General features: G+C 48.4%; 2 protein-coding genes across 2 annotated transcripts; both read right to left on the bottom strand.

The window, feature by feature from the left end:
• Window positions 1–3,937: 3,937 nt before the first annotated feature.
• Window positions 3,938–10,342, bottom strand: CIMIP4 (ciliary microtubule inner protein 4). The gene is made up of 6 exons (XM_067559003.1): window positions 10,262–10,342; window positions 8,075–8,150; window positions 6,757–7,406; window positions 5,989–6,139; window positions 4,332–4,442; window positions 3,938–4,101 (listed from the first exon to the last, which is right to left on the bottom strand). Exons 1-6 carry the CDS (start codon window positions 10,268–10,270, stop codon window positions 4,010–4,012), a joined length of 1,089 nt encoding a protein of 362 aa, XP_067415104.1. The 5' UTR covers window positions 10,271–10,342; the 3' UTR covers window positions 3,938–4,009.
• Window positions 10,343–10,964: 622 nt separating this feature from the next.
• TST (thiosulfate sulfurtransferase) lies at window positions 10,965–20,490 on the bottom strand. Its single transcript, XM_067559004.1, has 2 exons — window positions 19,848–20,490; window positions 10,965–11,469 (listed from the first exon to the last, which is right to left on the bottom strand). The coding sequence occupies exons 1-2, from the start codon at window positions 20,440–20,442 to the stop codon at window positions 11,171–11,173; spliced, it is 894 nt and encodes a 297-aa protein (XP_067415105.1). The 5' UTR covers window positions 20,443–20,490; the 3' UTR covers window positions 10,965–11,170.
• Between the last annotated feature and the right edge of the window lie 214 nt (window positions 20,491–20,704).

Below are 20,704 nucleotides of genomic sequence, written 5' to 3' on the forward strand. Positions count from 1 at the left end.
TCAAATCATGGTGAGACAACTCATATTGCACTGGGCTTCCAGCAGGTGGCAGATGTCAATCAGCACCATGTCTTCCTCACCTGTATCAGTGTACTTGGATAGAGAAACAAGAAAACCTGTCCTCATTGGAGAGATCTGCTCATTACACACAGCTCTAATCCATGGTTCTGAGGCAATGTAATGCTGAGGTTGATGCAAACTTCATGGTGTGAATGATCAAACTTCATGTCGCAGATAACTCTGGCCCAAACATCTGGAATGAAATGCCTTGCATTCTTAAAACAGATTTAGTTTAATAATAATCATCAGAAGAATTAGTGTTGGAAGGATGTAGATACCAAGAAAGGGTTGGAATTGTTAAGGATGGGACAAGGTGGGTTGGAGTAAAGGGGTGAAACAGAAATGGGGAAACTTGGTTGTAGATGGAGAAACCTTTCCTATCTGTGACTATATCCTGCAGAATAATGTCTCTAGGGAGATTGTGGAAGCCCCATCACCAGGACACATAAAACTGGACCAGACAAAGCCATGGAGGATCTACATTACTGCAGGTAAACTGGGGTGGGGGGAGGCTGTGCAGATAGACGAAACCCATTAAGTCATAGTTTATCCATCTCTAATTACTAAAATACTATGATTTGCTGGATCTTCAGTGCATTGGCTGTTTGTACAAGATGGTAGCAGCTAACTAGCTGCTTTGGTGAGAGCTAACTTTGCCAAAGAAAGAGAACCCAGTTCTTCCGTGTTCCTCTAACGCAGTGTTTCTCAATTATATTTTGCCGCGGAACCCTTGCGCAGCCATGCCATGCCCTCCGCCGACAAGTCCAGGAAATTTCCCCCTTTTTGGCGGCGCGGTGTAGGCTGTTTTCAGCGGCGCGCTCTCTAAGCAGTTTTCTGCGGCGCGCCAACCCTTCAACTTAGGCCACGGAACCCCAGGGTTCTGCGGAACACTATTTGAGAAACACTGCTCTAACCAAGGGAAGGCTTTACAAGGGAAAAACAGTGGCTCAGAGCTGCCACCCAGTGATCAGACCTAGCAAAATCATCTCTCAGTCCATCGGTGAGCTCCATTACTGATTTAGATGTATCTACCAGGTGTTTGAGTCTGACGTTGATATATTGACATGTGTGATGGGGAAGGAGGAAAGGGCAATGTTGGCTGTTTGTTTGTATTGTTCCCGCTGTGTTAATTGGAGGTTGCCAGTCCTGCATTGTGCAGTGTAATCCTCCTTTTGGATAATGCTGATAAATTCATCAGTTTTTAAACTTTAAGACATGAAATGTGGACTCAGTTGCTCTTGAAAGCCAAGACGCAGCACCGCCTCCAGCGGACCAGGGTGTAGATAGATGCCATACAAGCTTCCCCAACCCAACTCATTCCGGACTTGTTGCATGCCTTGCTAATCCAGTCCCAGGCCTTTCATGAATAGAGAAGGCTATGTGTGCCAGTCTGTGCTGTGGTTTTGTTAGGTTTATATATAGGCATTAGAATGAGAACACAGAAACTCATGTATTAACTCAGCCCATGTTCCTAGAAGCCTGTATGAGTATCAACTCACTGCACCACCCACCTGTCCTGTTTTCTGTATCCCAGATAACCGCTGTAGGCCTGGGGGAGCCCTGTCGGCCGAGGCACAGTACACATGCATAGGGTAACACAGTCCCAGCTCTGAAGTGCTTGCAGTGTAATTTAAGGCAAGACTCTAAAGGGTGTGACTGACAAAAGGCAGGAGGGAGGATGAGGCCAATATAAGCAAAGGGTTACACAGGCCAGTGGTGTGCATAACTAACCATTTGAACCCTGTCCTTGTTTATGTGAATCAATCATTAACAGCAGTTCTCACTGCCCCTCTACCTGGCGCTAGAGAGTGGGCAATTTCCTGTAGGCTGCACGGAAGAAATTAGTTTATTATCCAAATCTCTGGGTCTCTTCCAAACAGAAATGCACGGCCTCTGTTTGATAAAGCTCAGGGCAGGGTCCCAGGCTGTCAGCAGACACCGTTCTGATCATGGCAGGTGCTTGTCTGAGGTTCTGTTTTTGCCACCCGTGCTCACATTGTGTGGCGCCATACCCAATGTGCTATTCAAAGGAGTACAAATGACAGGCTCCGGCTCCGAGGTTTTACTGTCAGAATGCTGAAGCAGCAGCACAGGCTCCATCACTAACTTTCTGGGTGCCTTGAGGGCTGCACTTAATTGGCACATGAATCCTCCTTCTGCATAAGCCCAGGCATGCAGCGTGCAGAGTGGTGATGTCCTAGGGTGCCTTGGCTGGAGATGCCGCACTGCATGCTGAGACCTGTGCCACTCCATGCTGAAGCAGAAGGAAGCCCAGTAGGAGGCTTCCCTGTTTAGTCAATGAGCAATTATTTCTCCCCCACACTGTGAACGTTGGAACATCAGACCCGATAATGGTTAATTGTTGAGGGTGGGAGATAATCAGCCCATAGTTATCACTGGTTACATTTTAACCTCTTCCATTTGCAAGTCCCAGGCATTGCTCTGCAGTCAGCACTGCTCTGACCTAACCCTACTGACAGAGAGTGGAAAAACAGCCCTTATTTGTGCCCAGAATCAGTGCACCGCTGAGGGCAAAATGATCAGCAGTTCCAAGTCTGGGGGGTGGGGCAGCTGGGGAAAGAGAGGGTCTCTCTTCCTTTGCAAACTCTTTGTGCCAAGTAGGTGCGTTGTGTGGGGCCAGCCGCAAGGAGCAAGAACTAAAAGTCCCTGGGCTCTCTGAAAAGCCGTATCAGACAGGACAGCCCTGAGCGGATCCCAAACTACCACTGCACCCTCAGCCAGTGGACACTGTTTCTGTGTGACGCCCCCTTTCCAGCCACGGTTCATCTCCTCCCTTCTGAGGGATTCATTCCCATTTGGATTTCCTATCAGAGGCGTGCACCTACATAGCAGAGCACATGGACCCTGCAATGCTGGCACCTTCCTGCCCCCAGATGGATGTTGCTATGGGAGATAGGGCTTACCCAGGAATGGCTTGTCAAAATAGTCCCAGCAATCCTCCTCACTGGAGGGTGACCCAGCAGCCCGGGGAATCCAAGGGCCAACAGGGGTCCCCCTGCACCCTTCCAGGTCCCTTTTGGTGAGTTGGGCTTTTTGGCATTGGTTTGGGAGCTCATGAGTTTGGGTGGGTGACCTACTGTCTCCAATTCTGAGGTCAGAGCTGGCAGGTTTTCCCACAGCCGCTGTAAGTCCCTAGCAATGCAGGAGCTCTCCAAGCGAGCTTCAGTTCATCCACCTTAAAGCAACATAGCAAGAATTATGAGAGGGAAGGAAATTGCCTCCTGCCTCCCAATCTCGGCCTCCGAGAGGGACAAGAGTTACAGCTGGATGCTGTACTGACAGGGACTGACTCCCTAGAAACACCTGCAAGAAAGCGTTTACATAGGAAGTGCCCACAGACTGAGGTTTGCAAATCATCTGACCAAGCTCCCACTGTGCTTCCAGCTGTGCAGGAGAACTATGGACAGACTCCAGGGGGTGAGAAGGAAAAGGAGCTGGCAGCCATCAAAGTGCCGACTATGATCATTCAGTCATGGTCATTCTCCCACCACACATGTGCGTGCACACACACGTTCTCTCTCCCCAGTGGAAACCCCATCCAGCCCTGCTATTTACTTAACACTGTCCCTGTCTGTTGGCTATTCAGTCTCCTTGTTCATTCAGTGCTGGTCTTCCTCTTTGCACCCCCACACTACTCACCCCAGTAGACCCCCCTCCACTGTTTCATCTAGCAGGGACTGCATGAGAACTGTTTCCATGTCCATTCAGTCCTCTCACACACTGCTGTCCCAAAGACGCTCCCTCCCTTTTCCTGGGATAAGAAGCTTTGCTGTTGTGTTTCTGCCAGCTGATTCCCCAGTTCTCATCCTGCTAATCCTATTGTTGATGCTCAGCAAACACACTGATAGAGGCTGCATGGAGGTTTATTCTAGCGCTAGGGAGAGCAGGTTATCTTTCGGAGAGCGCTCACTTCTCTATCCTTTGCCTTCTAGGATTTGGTACCTTTGTTCTTCTCCCCATATTTCTGCTCCAAAGCTTTTTGCAGGTTAAGATTTAGGGCATTTTTCTGATGCCATCGCCCTATAAAAAAGACAAAACACACTTCAGTCACTGCTTCACGCCTAATGATACCATTCTGCCTGTGGATAAGAACCAGCCTTAATGGTTTCCACCCACCAGTGACAGTGCTTAGCCCTAACTCAATGGCTCCTCTCCTGTGATAATGCCCAGCTTTAACCCATCAGCTCCCTTCTTTTGTCTGCACCGAGCTCTGAAGTGCATCAGTTGCTCACTCAGGACAGAAGCCTTACCTAGCTCATCGGTTTTCCTTCCATGCCAATGCTTAGGGTCTCTGACTGCCCTTTGAATCACATCAGGGGTATAGGAATCCTTCATCAAGCTCTTACTCTCTATTGGACCACCTGCAAGAAAGAGCATGTGCAGGAATTGTTACCCTGAGGCACTCTGCTGCTGGCACCAGTGACCTACACCAGTTGTCAAAAGAGAGAGAGAAAAGGAAGACACAGATGACATTAATGCTTTCATTTGGATTGATTCAGCCATTTGCTCTGCTGGGGTCTGTGGAATGGCTCCGTGATCACTTGGCTTCTGTCCAGTGCCTTCTTGCACATAGTAGATGACAGAACAAGGAGCAATGGTCTCAAGTTGCAGGGCGGGAGGTCTAGGTTGGATATTAGGGAAAAAATTTCACTAGGAGGATGGTGAAGCACTGGAACGGGTTACCTAGGGAGGTGGTGGAATCTCCATCTTTAGAGGTTTTTAAGCTGCGGCTTGACAAAGCCCTGGCTGGGATGATTTAGTTGGGGTTAGTCCTGCTTTGAGCAGCGGGTTGGACTAGATGACCTCCTGAGGTCCTTTCCAACTCTAATCTTCTATAATTCTATGATTGTCTGCTAGTACTTCCTACCCCTAGGCAGAGCAGGCCCATGGTGGGCATCATTTTTAGTCTTGTCCCTAGGTCCCCTTTTCCCTCAAGCACCTTTCTGCATTCTCCCCTACTGCTCCCCATACCTGGGTGTAACTCACAAAGTCACCCTCTTGCCTCTTAAATCCCTCCTTCAAACCTCTCTCTGCTGTGAGAGATGCCTACAGATCCCTCCTGTCCGGCCCTGGCTAGGCAATGGTGAGCTGTGACTTCTCTTGGTCCCTTCTAGCCCTGCTCAGCTCTTGTTGGTTTCATTATTACCTCATCCTCCCAAGCCACCCAGACCTGCTTTTGGCTGTGTCATCCACTTCTTGATGCCAAGTGTGAGCTTCCTGGGGGAGGGACTATCTTCAGTGTTACCTGGCTATACAAAACCTACCACAATAAGGCCCTAATTCTTGATTGAGGTTCCCAGGTGCTACCAGAGGGCACATTACATAATAATCACAATCCAGCTTGTGCAGGCACGTGAAGAATTGGGGCAAGGGGTGCCTGTCCAACAGGCACTCAGGTATCATGCTGATGAGAGCAGTATAAATAGCTAGCTCAACAGCCAGATTTGATCAGACTGCAGACTCTGGAGGCACAGAGACTTGGGGGAGAGGCTTCAGAGCAGCATATCTGCGAAGGCCTCAAAAAGGAACGAGCATGTGATTTGAACTGGAGCTATTAGCATGGGACATTTGATTGCAAGAGCTACCACGCCAGGCAGCACTCGAATGATTGGGAGCTGGGTGCTCATGGGGGACCCTCATGTCTCGCTGTTGCTGGTTGGAAAGAAGGAAGGTGGGAAGATAAAGAAAAGGGGGAATGGGGAAAAAGGGGACGCATATCCATCACTCCTTTCCCCCAGTCTGAACACTGTATCCTGCTAAAGGAGCATTCTGAAGAAGAGGGGTGAGAGAAGGGGGAAGAAGGGAGAAGTAGACATATAGTTAGAGACACCCAGACCAGTGCAGAAGCCCAGAAGTGATGCAAATTGTACAGGGTCATCTGGGGATAGACATGGAGGGCCCCCTCACCTTGGAAGATGTTTGACCTCAGGTTGTAACCCAGTTCATAATAATCAGCAAAGGGTGTGGTGGCCATGGGATTCTCTGGTGTTTTGGGTGCCCGGTTGCTGAGTCGTTTCTGCCCCTCAATCAGTCCAGCCTCACACAGAGCACGGCGTGCCTAGGAAGCACAAACATCCTGGTGTCAGTCTTGACCCACAAACCCCAATTACACCCAACTCCCTGGAGGCGCCTCTAGCCCTGAGTGCAGGCTGTGGATGTATCCTAATCCCCAGGGGCAAGTCCTGCCCCTCAGTGCACCTCTCTCACCAATGTGTACCCCTAATCTCTGGATGCACCCTAAATACAAGGGCTATTTCAAAGGTTGTTTAAATGGGTGCAGCTGAGCTGAAATCAATGGTGTGTCATCTTCTTACAACAGGTCTGAATTTGGCCCATGGATGGGTGCTGGGACCCTCCCTCCCCCAGCCTCTAGGGCTGTAATGCTATTGTTGACTCTAATGGCCTTCACCCTCTTCTTTGTCATCTTGAGTGCAAGAAGGAGGGGGAGACAGACAGAGAGAACACAAGAAACTGCGGAAGATCTGATGGCTCTGGGTGTGGCATTTGCTACTGGGGTAACTGGACCCACCTCCAACTGCAAAGCCCAAGTGCCTCCCCATAAAACACCTTCCTCCAGATGTTGGACTTCAAATCATTCAGCCTTCCTGAACCCTTCCCCACAAAGTAACCTCCCCCTCCCCCCAATTGGGCCTGTGACACCATTTCTTCCACAACCTGCTCCTCAGTGACGAGCTCATCTATGATGGTGCTTCCAAACTTGTGTTTGATGTTCATTGGAATGATGCTGCTTTTCTTCTCCTGAAGGAGCTTCCCCTCTGCTTTCACATCTTGCCCTATCGATGCGATGGATTCCTTAGCACTTAAGCCATTCCGGAATTCCCTCGTCTCCTTGTGGCTGGTCTTGGTGGTCTTTCGGGGCGTTCCAGGCCCCCTGGGCCCCAGCAGTCGATGTTGCCCTGCTACTGGTTCTCTGGCATCTGAAGCTTGAACCCCTTCTGCCTCCTTCTGGGTAGACGTTGCAAGCTGTAGGAGACTTCCTCTCCTCCCTCTTTGATATTGCCCCACTGCTGGTTCCTTAGCACCTGAAACATTCTGGGCTTCTTCTCCTTCCTCTCTGGTCAGATGGCGCTGTGCAGAGGGAGTTTTGGGCCGGAGACTCTGTTTACTATAGCTTCTGGTGTGAAGATGCTGTGCAGAGGGGGATGCCTGGGATTTGACTTGAGGAGAGCTCATGGATGTTCCACTATCTGTAGGGCTCTTGGAGATCTTCCAGGAGGTTCTACTGGAACTTTTCAAGGAGGTTCTCTTGCCGCTGGCCCGTGCCCCAGCCAGGACATGCTCTTTGTTGCCATCTCCAGGTTCCACTTAAAGACAGAAGGAAAAGCTCAACAAATTTGCCATCATGTTGGTAGAGGCTGGTGTTTTAAAGGCAACAATAAATGATCTTGCACTGCACAGCAGCATTGTTAAACAAACAATGTACAGTGTCAGAGCCTCACTGGAAGAGGCAGCATAACCTACTACCCCTGAGCTGGGTAGAGGCTGCGCAAGGAGCTCATATATGTGTTGCACATATATGTGGTCACATGTCCAGAAACACACACACACAAAGGTGTAGCTAATCAGCATGTGCACGTTAACCCATGCTTGAACATTCTCACATGTCAGCATGCATGCACGTCGGAACATACGCCCTGTCACACATGCTCATCTGTTGCCTTTAATTGGCACACACCCACATGAACGCCCTCTTGCATACACACACCCGTATCTAAACAGAGCAGGCATGCCCATGATAACTCATTCCCACAGGTGTGTGTAGCTAATCATCTCACAGACCCATGTGATTAGCCTATCATACACATGCATCGCCAATCAGCATGCATTCACGCAAATAAGTAATCATACAGGAACCCAGTTGGTGTGTAAAGAGTGGAGGAAAACCTCCATGGAATGTGGGTGTTAGAGCAGCTGTCTGAGCTGCAAAATGGGGGGCTGGTGAACAAAGCAGCAGCTCCATTGTGTCTCTTACCTGATGGGTCATCGGCCAGCACAGATGCATGTTTTGGTGCAACAGGTGTAAGGGAGGCCGAGGTCATAGGCACCTCCTTGAAAGAGAAACAAAGGCTGTGTTAGGAAGACATAGAACAGGAATTTGGGCTGGTTGTTCATCTCCCTCAGAAGTAAGACGTGTCCCAACCAAATAGAGAGAGTGCCACACCAGACTAACATAGAATTTGCTGCACTAGATCAATCTAGGAATTACCACGCCAAAGCAGCCTATTGGGCCATCAAGTCCAGAATCATCTCTCATAAAAAAATACTGCAGTGTTCTACAGAAATGGTCCAAAAGGTTATAGCCTGTAACGTTGTATAATCAATTCCTTTAGAATACCATTGGTTAAGGGCTGCCATGACAGAGGGCAGTGGAAAATATTATTCTTTGTTATGTATATTACAAGTGGCACCTAGAGGGCTCAGCCAAGATCAGGACTCCATTGTGTCAGGTGCTGTACAAATACAATGAGAGACAGTCCCCGACCAAAAGCATTTAAAGTTTAAATAAAGACAGAAAAAAGTGGGGAAGGGAAGCACATAGCACACCTGTGCAATGCTGTACATTGTGGGAGGGGAGGGGCGACAAAAGAATCCTTCCTGACACCCTGCAATGATCATTTTATGCTTTGCTTTGACTATCCTCAAGCCATGATAACTGCACATGCTATTTGTCAAACAATAAGAAAAATGGATACTGCATTTTACTCTGTGCCCTTCAATGGCAGCAGACTCCACAGACTGACTGTATTCCCTGAGGAGGGAGTGTTTGGGTAGCTGTCATATGCAAATCCCACCCAGACCTTTAACTTCTGCCCTGGCCCATCTCTGGCCTCTAGCAATCTTACGTGTTGGATGGACAAACCTGAATGCAGGGCTCCCAAGGCCCTGTTCCAACCTACAGTGACATCCATGGACAGGCTCCAATTGACTTCCTGGCCAGTAGATCAGGCCCTGAGGGAGGGCACATGATTGCTCCATGGGACAGAATTATGTTCTTGTCTGTACTATTTTCAATCCCTTTTAAGAGCACCCAAACATTTTAATTGTATTTTTATCATATTGAAGGACTCTGTGTCATTAAATGTGTCTACCCCACATTGCTTCTATGTTAACTCCTGCATCCCACATAGAATAAAATCAAGTTACCACCATTACTGTTACCATGTCCATGGGAAGAGGGCAGCTTGTTCCCCAGACCTGCAAGTCTCCCATTTGTGGGTCACCCTTTGACTCAGAAGGCTTGGGGTATTGCCTCTCCTGCTTTCCTTGTACCGCAAAGCACATTCCTTAGTAACTCTGATTGCCCCGGCTTCTGGTGAGCTGGAGATCCTCTTTTCTGGGATTTGAACTAATTACGTACCATTATTACTATTTAGTGTTTTTCCTACAGTGGTGCCTCGAGCTTCTGGCTGAACCCAAGCCCCCATTCATGGACTGATAACTATTAAGGCCGGAAGGGACTGTTAGATCATCTAGTCTGACCTCCTATATAGCACAAGCCACAGAGTTTCGTCCAGTGACTCCTACATTGAGCCCATTGTGCTAGGCACTGTACATATGCATATTATAAGAAACAACTCCTGACCAAAGAGCTATAAAATGACCAAACTCTTCTCTGCCTTTTTCCGAAGACCCCAGATAAATTATTAGAATAGTTCCTCAGGTATTTTCACTGTGTTCAACTCTCCTGTCATCCTGGCTTCCACTGACCAAGGAAAAATAAAGGAGTTGTCCCTATGGAGCAAAAGACTAACCTTCTCAGGCTGCTGAAGGTATTGATGTGTCATTCTGACAAAGTCTCTGGCTGGGAAAAGCGCTATTATTATTATTATTATAGATGAACTATACACCTGCCAGAAGTGGCCTGGTATCTTCTGCCAAATGGGGCTTAGTATCAGCTGCCAGAGGTGGCCAAGAATAGCCCCCCACACCTGCCACATGTGGCCTGGACTGGCATCAAAAAGATAGTGAGATCAATGTGCTGCTTCAAGCCTGAAAAGCAATGTGACAGCACTTATGAAGTGGTGTCTTTGATTGGCTCCTCCTTTCTTTGTTTGTGTGTCAATCTGTCTGAGTTTCTTTGTGTCTGAAGGGGGAGGGAGGGCTCAGCTTTGAGAATGAGGCTCAGCGGTGAAACCTTTCTTGTAAATGGCTCTCTCACCTGTTCCATGGTCTCAGTTGAGGTGACAAAATGATTCTTCTAACCAGGCAGGTCCTGCTGAGGTCCAGAAGTGCAGGCAAAGAGGTGGAACTAAGAGTAAGTATCAGGGCTGGTTGCTAGGGAACAACCCTCCCCATCTATGAGCTGTAGTTACTATGGGAACCAAAATAAACAAGGCACAGTTTGGTGTTATCTTGTCTCAGAAAGAGCACAGGCCCACCAATTCTGAGCACATGTGTGGGATTTCTTGATGGCTCTCATAATAAAATAACAGTTAATAGGACTTTGCACTTCTACAGCATCTTCCACCCACATCTCCAGATGGTATTAACTATGCCTTGTACACCTCCCCAGGAGGGAGGTGTCATTACTCCCCTTTTACAGACTAGGAAAGAGAGGTTAAGTGATTTGCCCAAGGTCACACAGTGAGTCCACGGCAAAGCCAGGACTACAACCCTCCCTGCTTGATGCCCAGACCTGTGCTTTCGCCACAAGACAATGCTTCCCATTTCTTTAGGAGTGTTGGTAACTTGGCTTCAGTAGATCTCAGCCCAGCTACTTTTTCTCTGAGCCTCTCATGGGAGAGTGTAACTTTCCCAGTGTAACATGGCTGTTCTTCCTTCAGACGCACATTGTAACATCACAGTATGATGAGCTCCTCCAGTCACTGGGGAGGATTAGAGGCGCGCACAGACACATAATCGGAAGGCAGAGATTTTATTCAGGGGCATGATTAAAAAAGGAAGATAGTCCAGTTTGGTAAGAACAATTAGCAGGTTTTTAGTCTAAGTATAACACAGAGTGAATTTCATACATTCCCTCCCATCATTCCCAGATCCCTTGGTGAAGACGGTTGACAAACCCCACTCCCAATGAATGCTAAAGGACTGCATTGCAGTCTCTCTCCATTTAGGCCTTGTTGCGCTTCCACTCAGAGATCTTCTGCTCTGGTGGGGCCCGGCGGAACCACTCTGACCAGGATCCATCATAAATGGCCACATCTGGCTTGCCGCAGAGATACGCCGCCAGGGCAATGTGGCACGCCGTGACCCCCTTACGGCACGTGGCAATGAGTGGCTGCGAGAGGTCCACCTTCTTCTCCTGGAACATACTCCGAATCTCCTCTGGGCTCTTCTCGAAACCATCTTCAGTGAGGAATTTAAAGAAGGGCATATTCAGCGAGCCGGGAATGTGACCTGGTTCAAGCCCTAAAAGACCCCCAGAGAGAGAGAAAAGGACATGTGAGGAGAGTGTTCAAAGAAACATCCACATAACATGGCACCATCCGAGCCTATAAATCCCTTCCAGGGAATAATTCACAATCTGAGACGACATCGGGGGTAGAGAGTGATGAGCTAGAAGCTACAGAAATGAAACCCTTGGCTAGGACTCTAAGGCTCAAAGGTATTTAGGTGCATTGATTTCAAAGGGAGTAAGGCACCTAAATTCCTTTGAGCATTTGGACCTAAGATTCTTAATGGCCAGAGACACCATCGCTGCAGAGATTCCAGAGCAGAAAGAGCAGACATTCGTGGGACTGGGGTAAATAGAAACCCAACAAAATATGTATGAAAGGATCAGACTGGAAGATCCAGTGGCCTCTGCCGTTTACTGAATGGGCTAAATTCACTAGAGTTGCATGTGCTTACGTCTGAGGTGAATTCAGCTCCAGGAGTTTCTGAAATAATCTCTGCTGCCAGCAATGTTAGGTGGAGGTGATGTGAACAGTCAGAAGCCAGGAATATCATGAAAACTGTTCTGAGGCAGTGAGCCAAGCATTTGGCTGTGTCACTAAGAGATTGTCTTCTAGAGAAATGAGTTGTCAGGCCTGCAATATTTAGGGTCACCATTGGCTAGTCAATTACAGCCGGGCTAAGTGGGTATAAACATCACCTCTAGTGTGAGTGGCGAATTTGGACTTTTGTAGCATTTTAAATCCACTCTGCACTGGTCAGACTCTCTGCTGGTGTAAGTTACTTCAATGAAGTTCTGCCAATTTGTGCCAGCTGGGAAGGCCTTTAGTGTGAGGGAGATGTCAAAAAATGATGAATGAGATTTTAAAGGTCTCACTGAAACCCATAGCGAACTACATTATGGGCCCGATCCAAAGCCCATTGAAGTCAGTGAAAGTCTTCCCATTCATTTTAATGTGCTTTGGATCAAACCCTATAAGAGAAAGAGACTAAACATTGGCTTGAAATTAGTCTCCAGTGAGTGAGACAGGTTTGAATGTCTAAAGTGCCTGGAAGACACAAGTCATGGGACAATCAGATAAACAATAATCTACATCTTAAAGACAGGTCACCACCAGTCCCCAAGTCAGTGGGATGGTCCTGATTGTCAGAGGTTTGTTCACCACCCCACAAAGCCAGTTTGAAGAGTCACCAGTAATTTTAGGCCTCACAATGCCAAGACTTTGCATCACAATGCAGCATCACAGTGTCGTGTTGGTACGTGATGATGTTGCAGTTTCATCACTCACGGATGCAGCATCACAAGTGAAGTTGCAAAGCCTGTGACATGTTATTTTTTCCCACAGCTAAAGCTAGACGGTTGGGAGGCAGAAACTGTAACAATGCTAGATCCCTTTGGAAGGCTGCGCTGTGATTGTGTGATGTCTCACTGTTCCAGATGGACATTATTCGTCTCATTTGCTGCTTGATTTGTCTCCTCTGAGCTCCTTAAAAACTGGCTCCAGCTCCCAGCAGTATTCACATGCTTCCCTTGAAAATGGTCTCAGCATTGCATGGCAAATGCTGGGCTGAGAACAATTTTCACTCCTGGCTTTTTTTTAATTAAAAGTATATATTGATTTGAACTGCTGTTTCAGTCCTTGGGTGTCTCGACCTACACCCACAGGTTGCACACATTTCTTCTCTATTACAGAGATTTGGTTTATTTTTACTTATGCTTTTAATTATTAAAAGTGAGTCCATCAGCACAGACTCAGTGTGCATTCACACCTGTCAAAAACAATATAAAGTGAGTTAATCAAATACTGTCTGAATACAGACGCTCAACCACTAAGCTGCTAAATAGCATAGAAATAGCCTCTGCTCATCCCCCAGCCAGCCATTAGCCTGGAGAATAGATGGACTTCACACAACACCCTGAAGGTGAACAAACCAGGCTCTGGCAGACTGATGGGGAAAGTGAATTCCATAGCTCAGGGCCTTCCTCTAAAAATACCTTGTCACCTGCCCCCGATGTTCAAATAGCAGGGACTGTTGACAAGAGCAACGAACTGCAGGGAGAGGGGCGATTCCTCAGGTAGCCAGGAGCCAAACAACATAGAGCTTTAAATTATTATGATTATTTGTATTACCAAAGCACCGAGGCACCCAAGTCATGGACCAGAACCCCACTGTGCCAGACGCTGTACACGGAACAAAAAGCCAGTCCTTGCCCAAGGAGCTTACAATCTAAGCATAAGTTCAGGCAACAGAAGGACACAGATAACCTGCCAGAGGAGTACAAGGGAACAATGAGACAGTATCGCTCAGTATGACAGGGTGTGATTTCTGCACACCAGCAGCCTAGCTGTTGTCAAATTTGTATAGGCAACACAGCTGAGGAGTTTTGAGGAAGGGTTTGAAGGCGGATAATGTGCTAGTTTTATAGATATTTATGGGGAGTGCTTCCCAAGTGTGCAGGGCAGCGTGAGGGTAAGCACGAAGGAGCTTGCTTGAAATTGTAACAAATGGGCCTTGGAAGCTGACAGCATGGGCTGATCAGAAACATGCATCGCCAACTTGCCAGCAAATGAGAAACAATAGGTAGGGTGAGGACTGACTGTGAAGGGCCTTGAAAGTGAAGACAACCAGCTTATGTTTGGTGCAAGAGAAAAGGGGCAGCCAGCAGGGGAATACCTTGAATTGCACCCAGACGCAAGCACAAAGAGAGAGGGCTCTTTCTAGCACCATGTAAGATATGCTTTCTTGGTGGGATTTTCAGAAAGTGCTTAAATGACGTAGGAGCATAAATGCCATTGACTTTCAATGGGAGTTACGATTCTCAATCACTTAGGCACTTTTGAAAAACCAACGCACTATACCTGAACCCACTAAGCATGTGGGCAGCTGTATTCTGCACCAACTGTAGCTCCCCAATGATTGTCAGTGGTAGCCCCATTGGAAAGCATGCTATAGTATCCCCAGACTGGAGGTCACCACGGGTCACCTCAGAGAGAAACTGTCACAATCATTGCGCCAAATGCAGATGAAAAAAGGCGCTTCTGGCTAGCAAAGCAAACTGGAACTCCAGGAGCAACTGAGGTCACAGGAGTAGCCCCTTGTAGAGAGGGGGATGGCCTTCCTCCAAGACTGACAAGGAGGGATGGCCATCCACCCCCTGGTGGGTGGATCCAGGAGGGCCATGCCCACCATGGGGCCACGCCCACCAAGCCAGAAGCAGAGGGGGGCAAGACAGGAACAGGAAGTATAAGGGTGAGACAGGAACAGGAAGTATAAGGGTGGGCCCGCCCCCCCTGCCTGCCTGCCCCCGCCCCCCACTGCAACTCGAGAGAGTCACCCCCTTCTGCAACTCGAGAGAGCTGCTGGAGGAGAAAGATGTTTCCTGCCAGAGTGGGAGCCTGGCTGCACTGAGGACTCGCCTGACCCACTCGACAACCCAGATGCTGAGAAGCTACTCAGACTGCCAAGGGTGACGTACCCCGAGGAGTCAGATGACAACCCTTGGAGGCAGGTACACTGTAAAGGGGATGGAGGAAGTAGCCCAGGGGTAGCTGACCACAGTCTGGCTGTGCTCGCGTCTGAGCTCCGGTTGGTGTATTTCGGCTGGAGCCCCACTGACCCCATGGCAGAGTGTTCTGCTACTGGTAGGGCCCTGGGCTGGGACATGGTGGAGTCAGGAGGGCCCATGTCCCCTTCCTCCCTCTTTGCCACCTCACCTCTGGGGTGGCAGCCTCACCCCTGCCTGTGAAGCTTCGGCAGTGCTCAACTCCTCCATGGGAGCCCTAGACTGTGTTGGTGCTCAGCTCCTGCTTGGGGGCCTGGGATTGGGTTTGGGTGCACACCCTCCCTCCCCTCTCCCAGGGAACCTCTAGACTTCTTATCTGCCTTGCCCTGCCTGCGGGCCTGAAGTCATAGACTGTTTATTTACCCGTCCTGTCTGAGGACTGAGTCCATTGACTGCTTATCTGCCCTGTGCTGCCTGGGGCCGGGACTCTAGGGACAGCAAACTCCCTGCCTTAAGTTTGCCCTGTTTTTATTATTTTTTAAACTATCAGTTAAAATAGACTAAAACGTTCTTTCAAAAGAGGCATCTAAATGTGTTCCTAATTTTGTATATGGGCTTAGGTTTTGTAACCAATAAAAAGCTGCTATCAAATACTTAAGTTTGCCCACACAAGTATGGCAGTGAGGGGGCCTGGCCTCCCTCACAGACTGACAAGGAGGGCCGGACACACCCTTCTACACCCCTCATCTGCAGATCTGATTGACAGAGGTCTGGGCAAAGACCACACAGTCATATGGGTAAACACTATCCACTATATTCTGTCCAGATGCATCCCCTATCCAGCCAGCCTCACCTCCATCTTGTCTGGATTAAGCTTCAACCAACGGCTATCAACAAAGTCTCTATCACAGCCAGGCACCAGGAAAACAGGAGTAAGCTGTCTAAGATCAATAAAATGGAGGAACAGAGTTGCCTATCATCTGCACGCTGATAGCATCACAGCCCAAATTGCCTCACTATTCCTTCCCCCCAACCCCAAATACACAATGAACAAAAGTGGGGAGAGAATGAAACCCTGCATGCCTTTGGGGTGGGTCATCATTTACTCAATGCCACCCTCTGGGAACTCATTGGAACAGAACGATTCAAGCACAAGGCCATCCCTCCGTGCTAGATGCCACAGTCAGGTCAACACAACTTCCAGGTTAATGGTATCCAAGGCTGCAGACAGAGCCAAAAGAATCGGCTCTCAAAGAGCCAGCATGGGCATGATGCAGACCCTGGTGCCTATGCTGATATCTGCCAAACTCATCACACTCATTGACTCCAATCTGTCTTTGAATGCCAGGTTTCAAAAGGATGAAATGGCCTTTGAGGGGGTTGCCCTGCCTGCAGTGATTGGTGGAATCCATACTGTGTGGGAGCAGGTGTAAGGACAATACACTCCTTTGTAAATTCCGTTAGCAACAGGAAAGTGGAGCAATGGCAAAATGTCCCTCCGTCCCACCCCCTCTCCACTACCTGGATGAGCAGAAAGCAGTACATGTGAAGCAGGGAACAATGGGAGACTGGAGAATGGAAGGGGCAGGGGAGCAGAAGCAGGGCCCAACCATAATTTTTTTGGGCCCAGTACAAACTTGGAACACGGGCCCTCTCCCAGACACATACCACAATCCCTCATCCCATGCATACCATCTCATGAGCCATGAAAATTTTCTTCCTCATGGTAATGGGGGTTGCAGCCTGGGCCGGGCCTCTGGGCTCCAGTAAAGTGTACCCTTCCCCTCCCCCGCATTTGGGGGCCCTGAGCAGAAGGGCCAGAGAATACAGAGGATGAGATTGAAAATTAGGAGAAGAAAAGGAAAGTGGAAGATTGACAGGGCAATAATTAATAATAAACAATTTATTTGGAAAGTTGACCCTCTTTTTCTGTTGCCTGCCAAGAAACTGAGAGATTCTCAAGGGTGTTTATTCACGAGTTCTTCAGCAAATTCTTGCTGGGCAAATTGTTTGTGCCAAATATTTTAAATGTGACATTACTGGTAAATTAGTCATGATTATTATTGTTATTATTATTAATTTGAGTTATGGTAGCACCAGGAGGCCCCACTCAAGACTGGAGGCCTATCATGCTAAATGCTGTATAAATATATGGAAAAGGACAATCCTTGCCCCAAGGAGCTTACAATCTAAACAGACAAAGGTGGGAGAAAGGAGAGAATTATCCCCATTTTAAAGACGAGGCTCTGAGGCCCAGAGAGCTGAAGTGACTTGCCTAAGAAAGTCACTAGAGCCAGTAACGGAACGTAGAACTCCTAAGGACAAGGCCATTCTTCCACCCCAAGAACACCCTACTTCTCTAAGTCACATGCACTTGTTTCAGCTCCTGATTGGATGACTGTTACAGAGTGACTAGTCCCTGTAAGAGGAAATGAGCAACACTGTGCCATAATTAATCAGCTGCTTCCCAACCTGAGGGGGTGGGGCTAAGAACATCAGGTGATAGCTTAATGAACACCTGGATCTTATAAAAGAGCTCTGTCTGCCAGTGGAAACACAGATGTGGGCAGGCTCTTATGGAAGAGTCTGTAGTGGTCAGGGAGCCCAGTGATCTAGACCAGAGTAGAGGAGGATGTAAGGAACAGAGCCCAGAAGGGGCTGAGAACAGTGTTTCGGGGGAGCCAGCCTGGGGGTGGAGCACTCTATGCCTGAGCCATGAAAACTGGCACAGGTGGCCCAGATAGGAGTCTGGAACAGTGTCCAGAAGCTGGGCTGAAGGAAAGCTTCTAAAGGAACTTTTTGTTTGTTGGAATTTTTAGCTGGACTTTTGCTACCCTGGAAGGGGCTAAGTTTTATTTGTAACTTGGACAGAAGGCTGTGCCACATCTCCAGCACAGACTGGTGTGTGGAAAGCTGAAGAAATTCCCCCTGGGGAAGGAAACTGAGGCAGGGAGTGCTGGCAGTGCCACACTTGGGCACTGTGGAGTAGCTACACCCTGTGGCAATGACCTTTGTAATCAACCAACAACAGCATTGATTGCAGATTGCACAGCTGAGCGTAAATTCTGCATTTTACAATTTGCAGTTTGCAGTCTGGATATTAACTGATTTGAAAACAGCTTTTAGCAACTTATCGAGCATGCTGTGCTATGGGTGTGTATATGTGCCTCAAAGGCTTCTCCCCTGGAATACTTGCAGAAAGCAAACACAAAAGGGGGTGAACATGGTCCCAGGGAACTAATATGAAAGTAGGAATGAATTTCACAAAAATGTTGGGGTTCTTGCAGAATTTGCTGGAGGATGTTAACTCCCTGCTTCCACTCCAGGGATCAGGGGAAGCCTGGGAATGTGGAATTTATCTGTCACCAGCAAGGAGCATTTTGTGTGCATTTCAGATTGAATTTCAACCTCCACTTAGTGAACTCACATGCAATCTCAGATCTTAATACTCTTAAAAAGGGAACTAGCCATAAGTACATGTCATGGTTTTTCACTGTTGTAACCCTTGTCATGCCTTATCTCCTCTTCCATTCTTATCCCACCTTGTGTTGTCTAATTTAAATCTCAGTCCTGCAACTCGAACAACATATGTGGATTCCTCCGCCCATGTAAGCCCCAACAAAGTCAGTGGAGCTCTGGAGGGGTTCAGGAGTCTGTCTGCATGGATCCGACCAGAGGATCAGGACCTTAGATGATAACTTTTTGAGGGCAGACCCAGTGCTTAATTTGTAATGAAAGAGGTGCCAGGGCTCAAGTAATTAGGTGCTGGGGCTCAAGCAATTTTTCAGAACTGACATGGCAAGAGGTGCCAGGGCTATGAACTGCAAATCCTAGAGGTGCCGGTGCTCAACCCTGCCACAAATTAAGCACTGGGCAGGCCCTTCTCACGCTTTCTGGCTGCACATGTATGGCTCTCCTGAAATAAGAACGACTGTCTTGGTGCACCCACAACTTGGGGTGAGGACTGGCTTTCTGCTAGGTGTTCAGAAATCAGAAGGACCAAATAATCCTGGGATTTAAAAAGACCTCATGATTTCAAAGTTATTCGTATGAATTTTGGGGTTGTTTTTGTGCTACGGGAACTCTTAGTTTTGGCAATAGCGGACTTTTCCTTTAACTTCAAATTGAGCAAGATTCCATTCCAGGCCTGCTTCTATTTAAACTCTCCTCAGATGCATAGCCTCTCCCCCCTGCTACAGTGGCAGCTCTAGCCCTCCATTCAGGCTGATAAAGTTACAGTTGTACAAACCATGCCGCTTGTCAGTGGAAGGGAGGGGGGAGCATATGAGACGCTGGATAGGCTTTGGGACTTTGCTTGGGTTTATGGTAAAGATCCAAAGGGCAAACATCCAGTCAAGCAAGTTCTCTGTCGACTGGGGAACTAGATCTAGGGAAAACAGACCTCTCTAGTTGCAAGGAAAAATGAGCTGTGCTTATGAGCAGCTTGGGCATTTGCTGGTGTGTATAATGAAGGCACAGTGCAAACATGAAAACCAATCACGTGTGCAGCTGTTAACATTGGACAGGAGGCCCTGTTCTCCCAGGTCAGTATACAGTATGATTAACTCTGCAAGGAGCAGTAGGGACAGGAGACGAACGCCTCCAGACTTTAGGGAAGCTTGCAACTGGATCTGAACTTCACAGCTGCCTGTCTTTATAACAGGTCAAAAGAAAACCCTGGATCTGACCATTCTGAACTCAGAGGAGATTCAGACGTGTTTGTTGAAGTTTGGCCCTGTTAGTGTGCTTGTCAGTGAGGAAAGCTGTGTGTTACTGTGTGCTGGGAGTGTGCCTCACTGTAAGAGGTGTGTTTATTAGCAGGGAGGAGGGGTAGTGCCTGAGCAAACATCCAGCTGTAGTTGAAAGAGATGCCATGTGCTGCTCCTACCTTCATTCCCTGGTTCTGGTTCTGTCCCTCGGTACCTCCCCTCAGACCTGGAATCCACCACTTGGAACCGCTTGGATTCTGTGTTCTCTACCATGTCTGCATAGGTCTTCAGCAGGGACTTGTCCAGAGTGGCCTTAAACGCTGCTGGCTCTGGCCGGCTGATCTCTGATGTCACAGGGTGACCCTCCTTCACCCAGTTCTTGAACCCGCCGTTCAGCACTGAGACCGTTCTGTGCCCGAAGACCCGGAACATCCACCAGGCTCGGGGTGCATAGAAGCTCCCCAAGTCGTCCCCATCATACACCACCACATGCGTGTCATTGCTGATCCCCAGGTGCCCAACGTAGTCAGCGAAGTGCGCCTCACTGGGCAGCATTAGCTCATAGGGCGATGACTTATCTTTGCATTCCTCGATATCAAAAAATGAGGCACCTGGTATATGCCTGTCTCGGAACTCCTTCAAGGCGTCTCTCTCTCCAGGAGCATACCAGGATGCATCTAGCACCCGCAGGCTGGGCCCAATCCGGTTGGCTCGGACAGATTCTGAGAGCCACTTGCTGGAGACCAGAGCTCTGTACAGTACTTGCTGCACCATTGTGTCCAAGTCTGTGTTTGTGTGGTGAACTGAAAGCGTAGCACTGTATGTGAATGCAGAAAGGAACTGTATCACGCCCCGGTGACATGGGGAGGAGCCAAGTTTATTGGAATCCCAGCCTCTGGTATTTGGTTCTCAGCCAATCAGCTGGCTGGATTGAGACAGCTCTAAAAACTCCACCCACTCTTTTCCCTCCGCCCCCCATGCCTCCTCCCCCTCCTCCCCCCCCAGCTGCCGCCAGTTCCAGAAGACTTTTGTAAAC

This window comes from Emydura macquarii, unplaced genomic scaffold (genome assembly GCF_026122565.2).
Source record: "Emydura macquarii macquarii isolate MOO-44397 ecotype Brisbane River unplaced genomic scaffold, CSIRO-AGI_Emac_v2 contig_2205, whole genome shotgun sequence".
Lineage (NCBI taxonomy): Eukaryota > Metazoa > Chordata > Testudines > Chelidae > Emydura > Emydura macquarii.

Excerpts from the sequence above, each read along its gene's own strand:
- TST (XM_067559004.1), bottom strand. The coding sequence starts at position 20,442 with ATGGTGCAGCAAGTACTGTACAGAGCTCTGGTCTCCAGCAAGTGGCTC. Across the intron at positions 11,470-19,847 it reads ACCAGAACCAGGGAATGAAG|GGCTTGAACCAGGTCACATT; the intron begins GTAGGAGCAGCA and ends GGGGTCTTTTAG.
- CIMIP4 (XM_067559003.1), bottom strand. Across the intron at positions 7,407-8,074 it reads GCTGGCCGATGACCCATCAG|TGGAACCTGGAGATGGCAAC; the intron begins GTAAGAGACACA and ends TCTGTCTTTAAG. Across the intron at positions 6,140-6,756 it reads AGCTCGTCACTGAGGAGCAG|GCACGCCGTGCTCTGTGTGA; the intron begins GTTGTGGAAGAA and ends TGTGCTTCCTAG.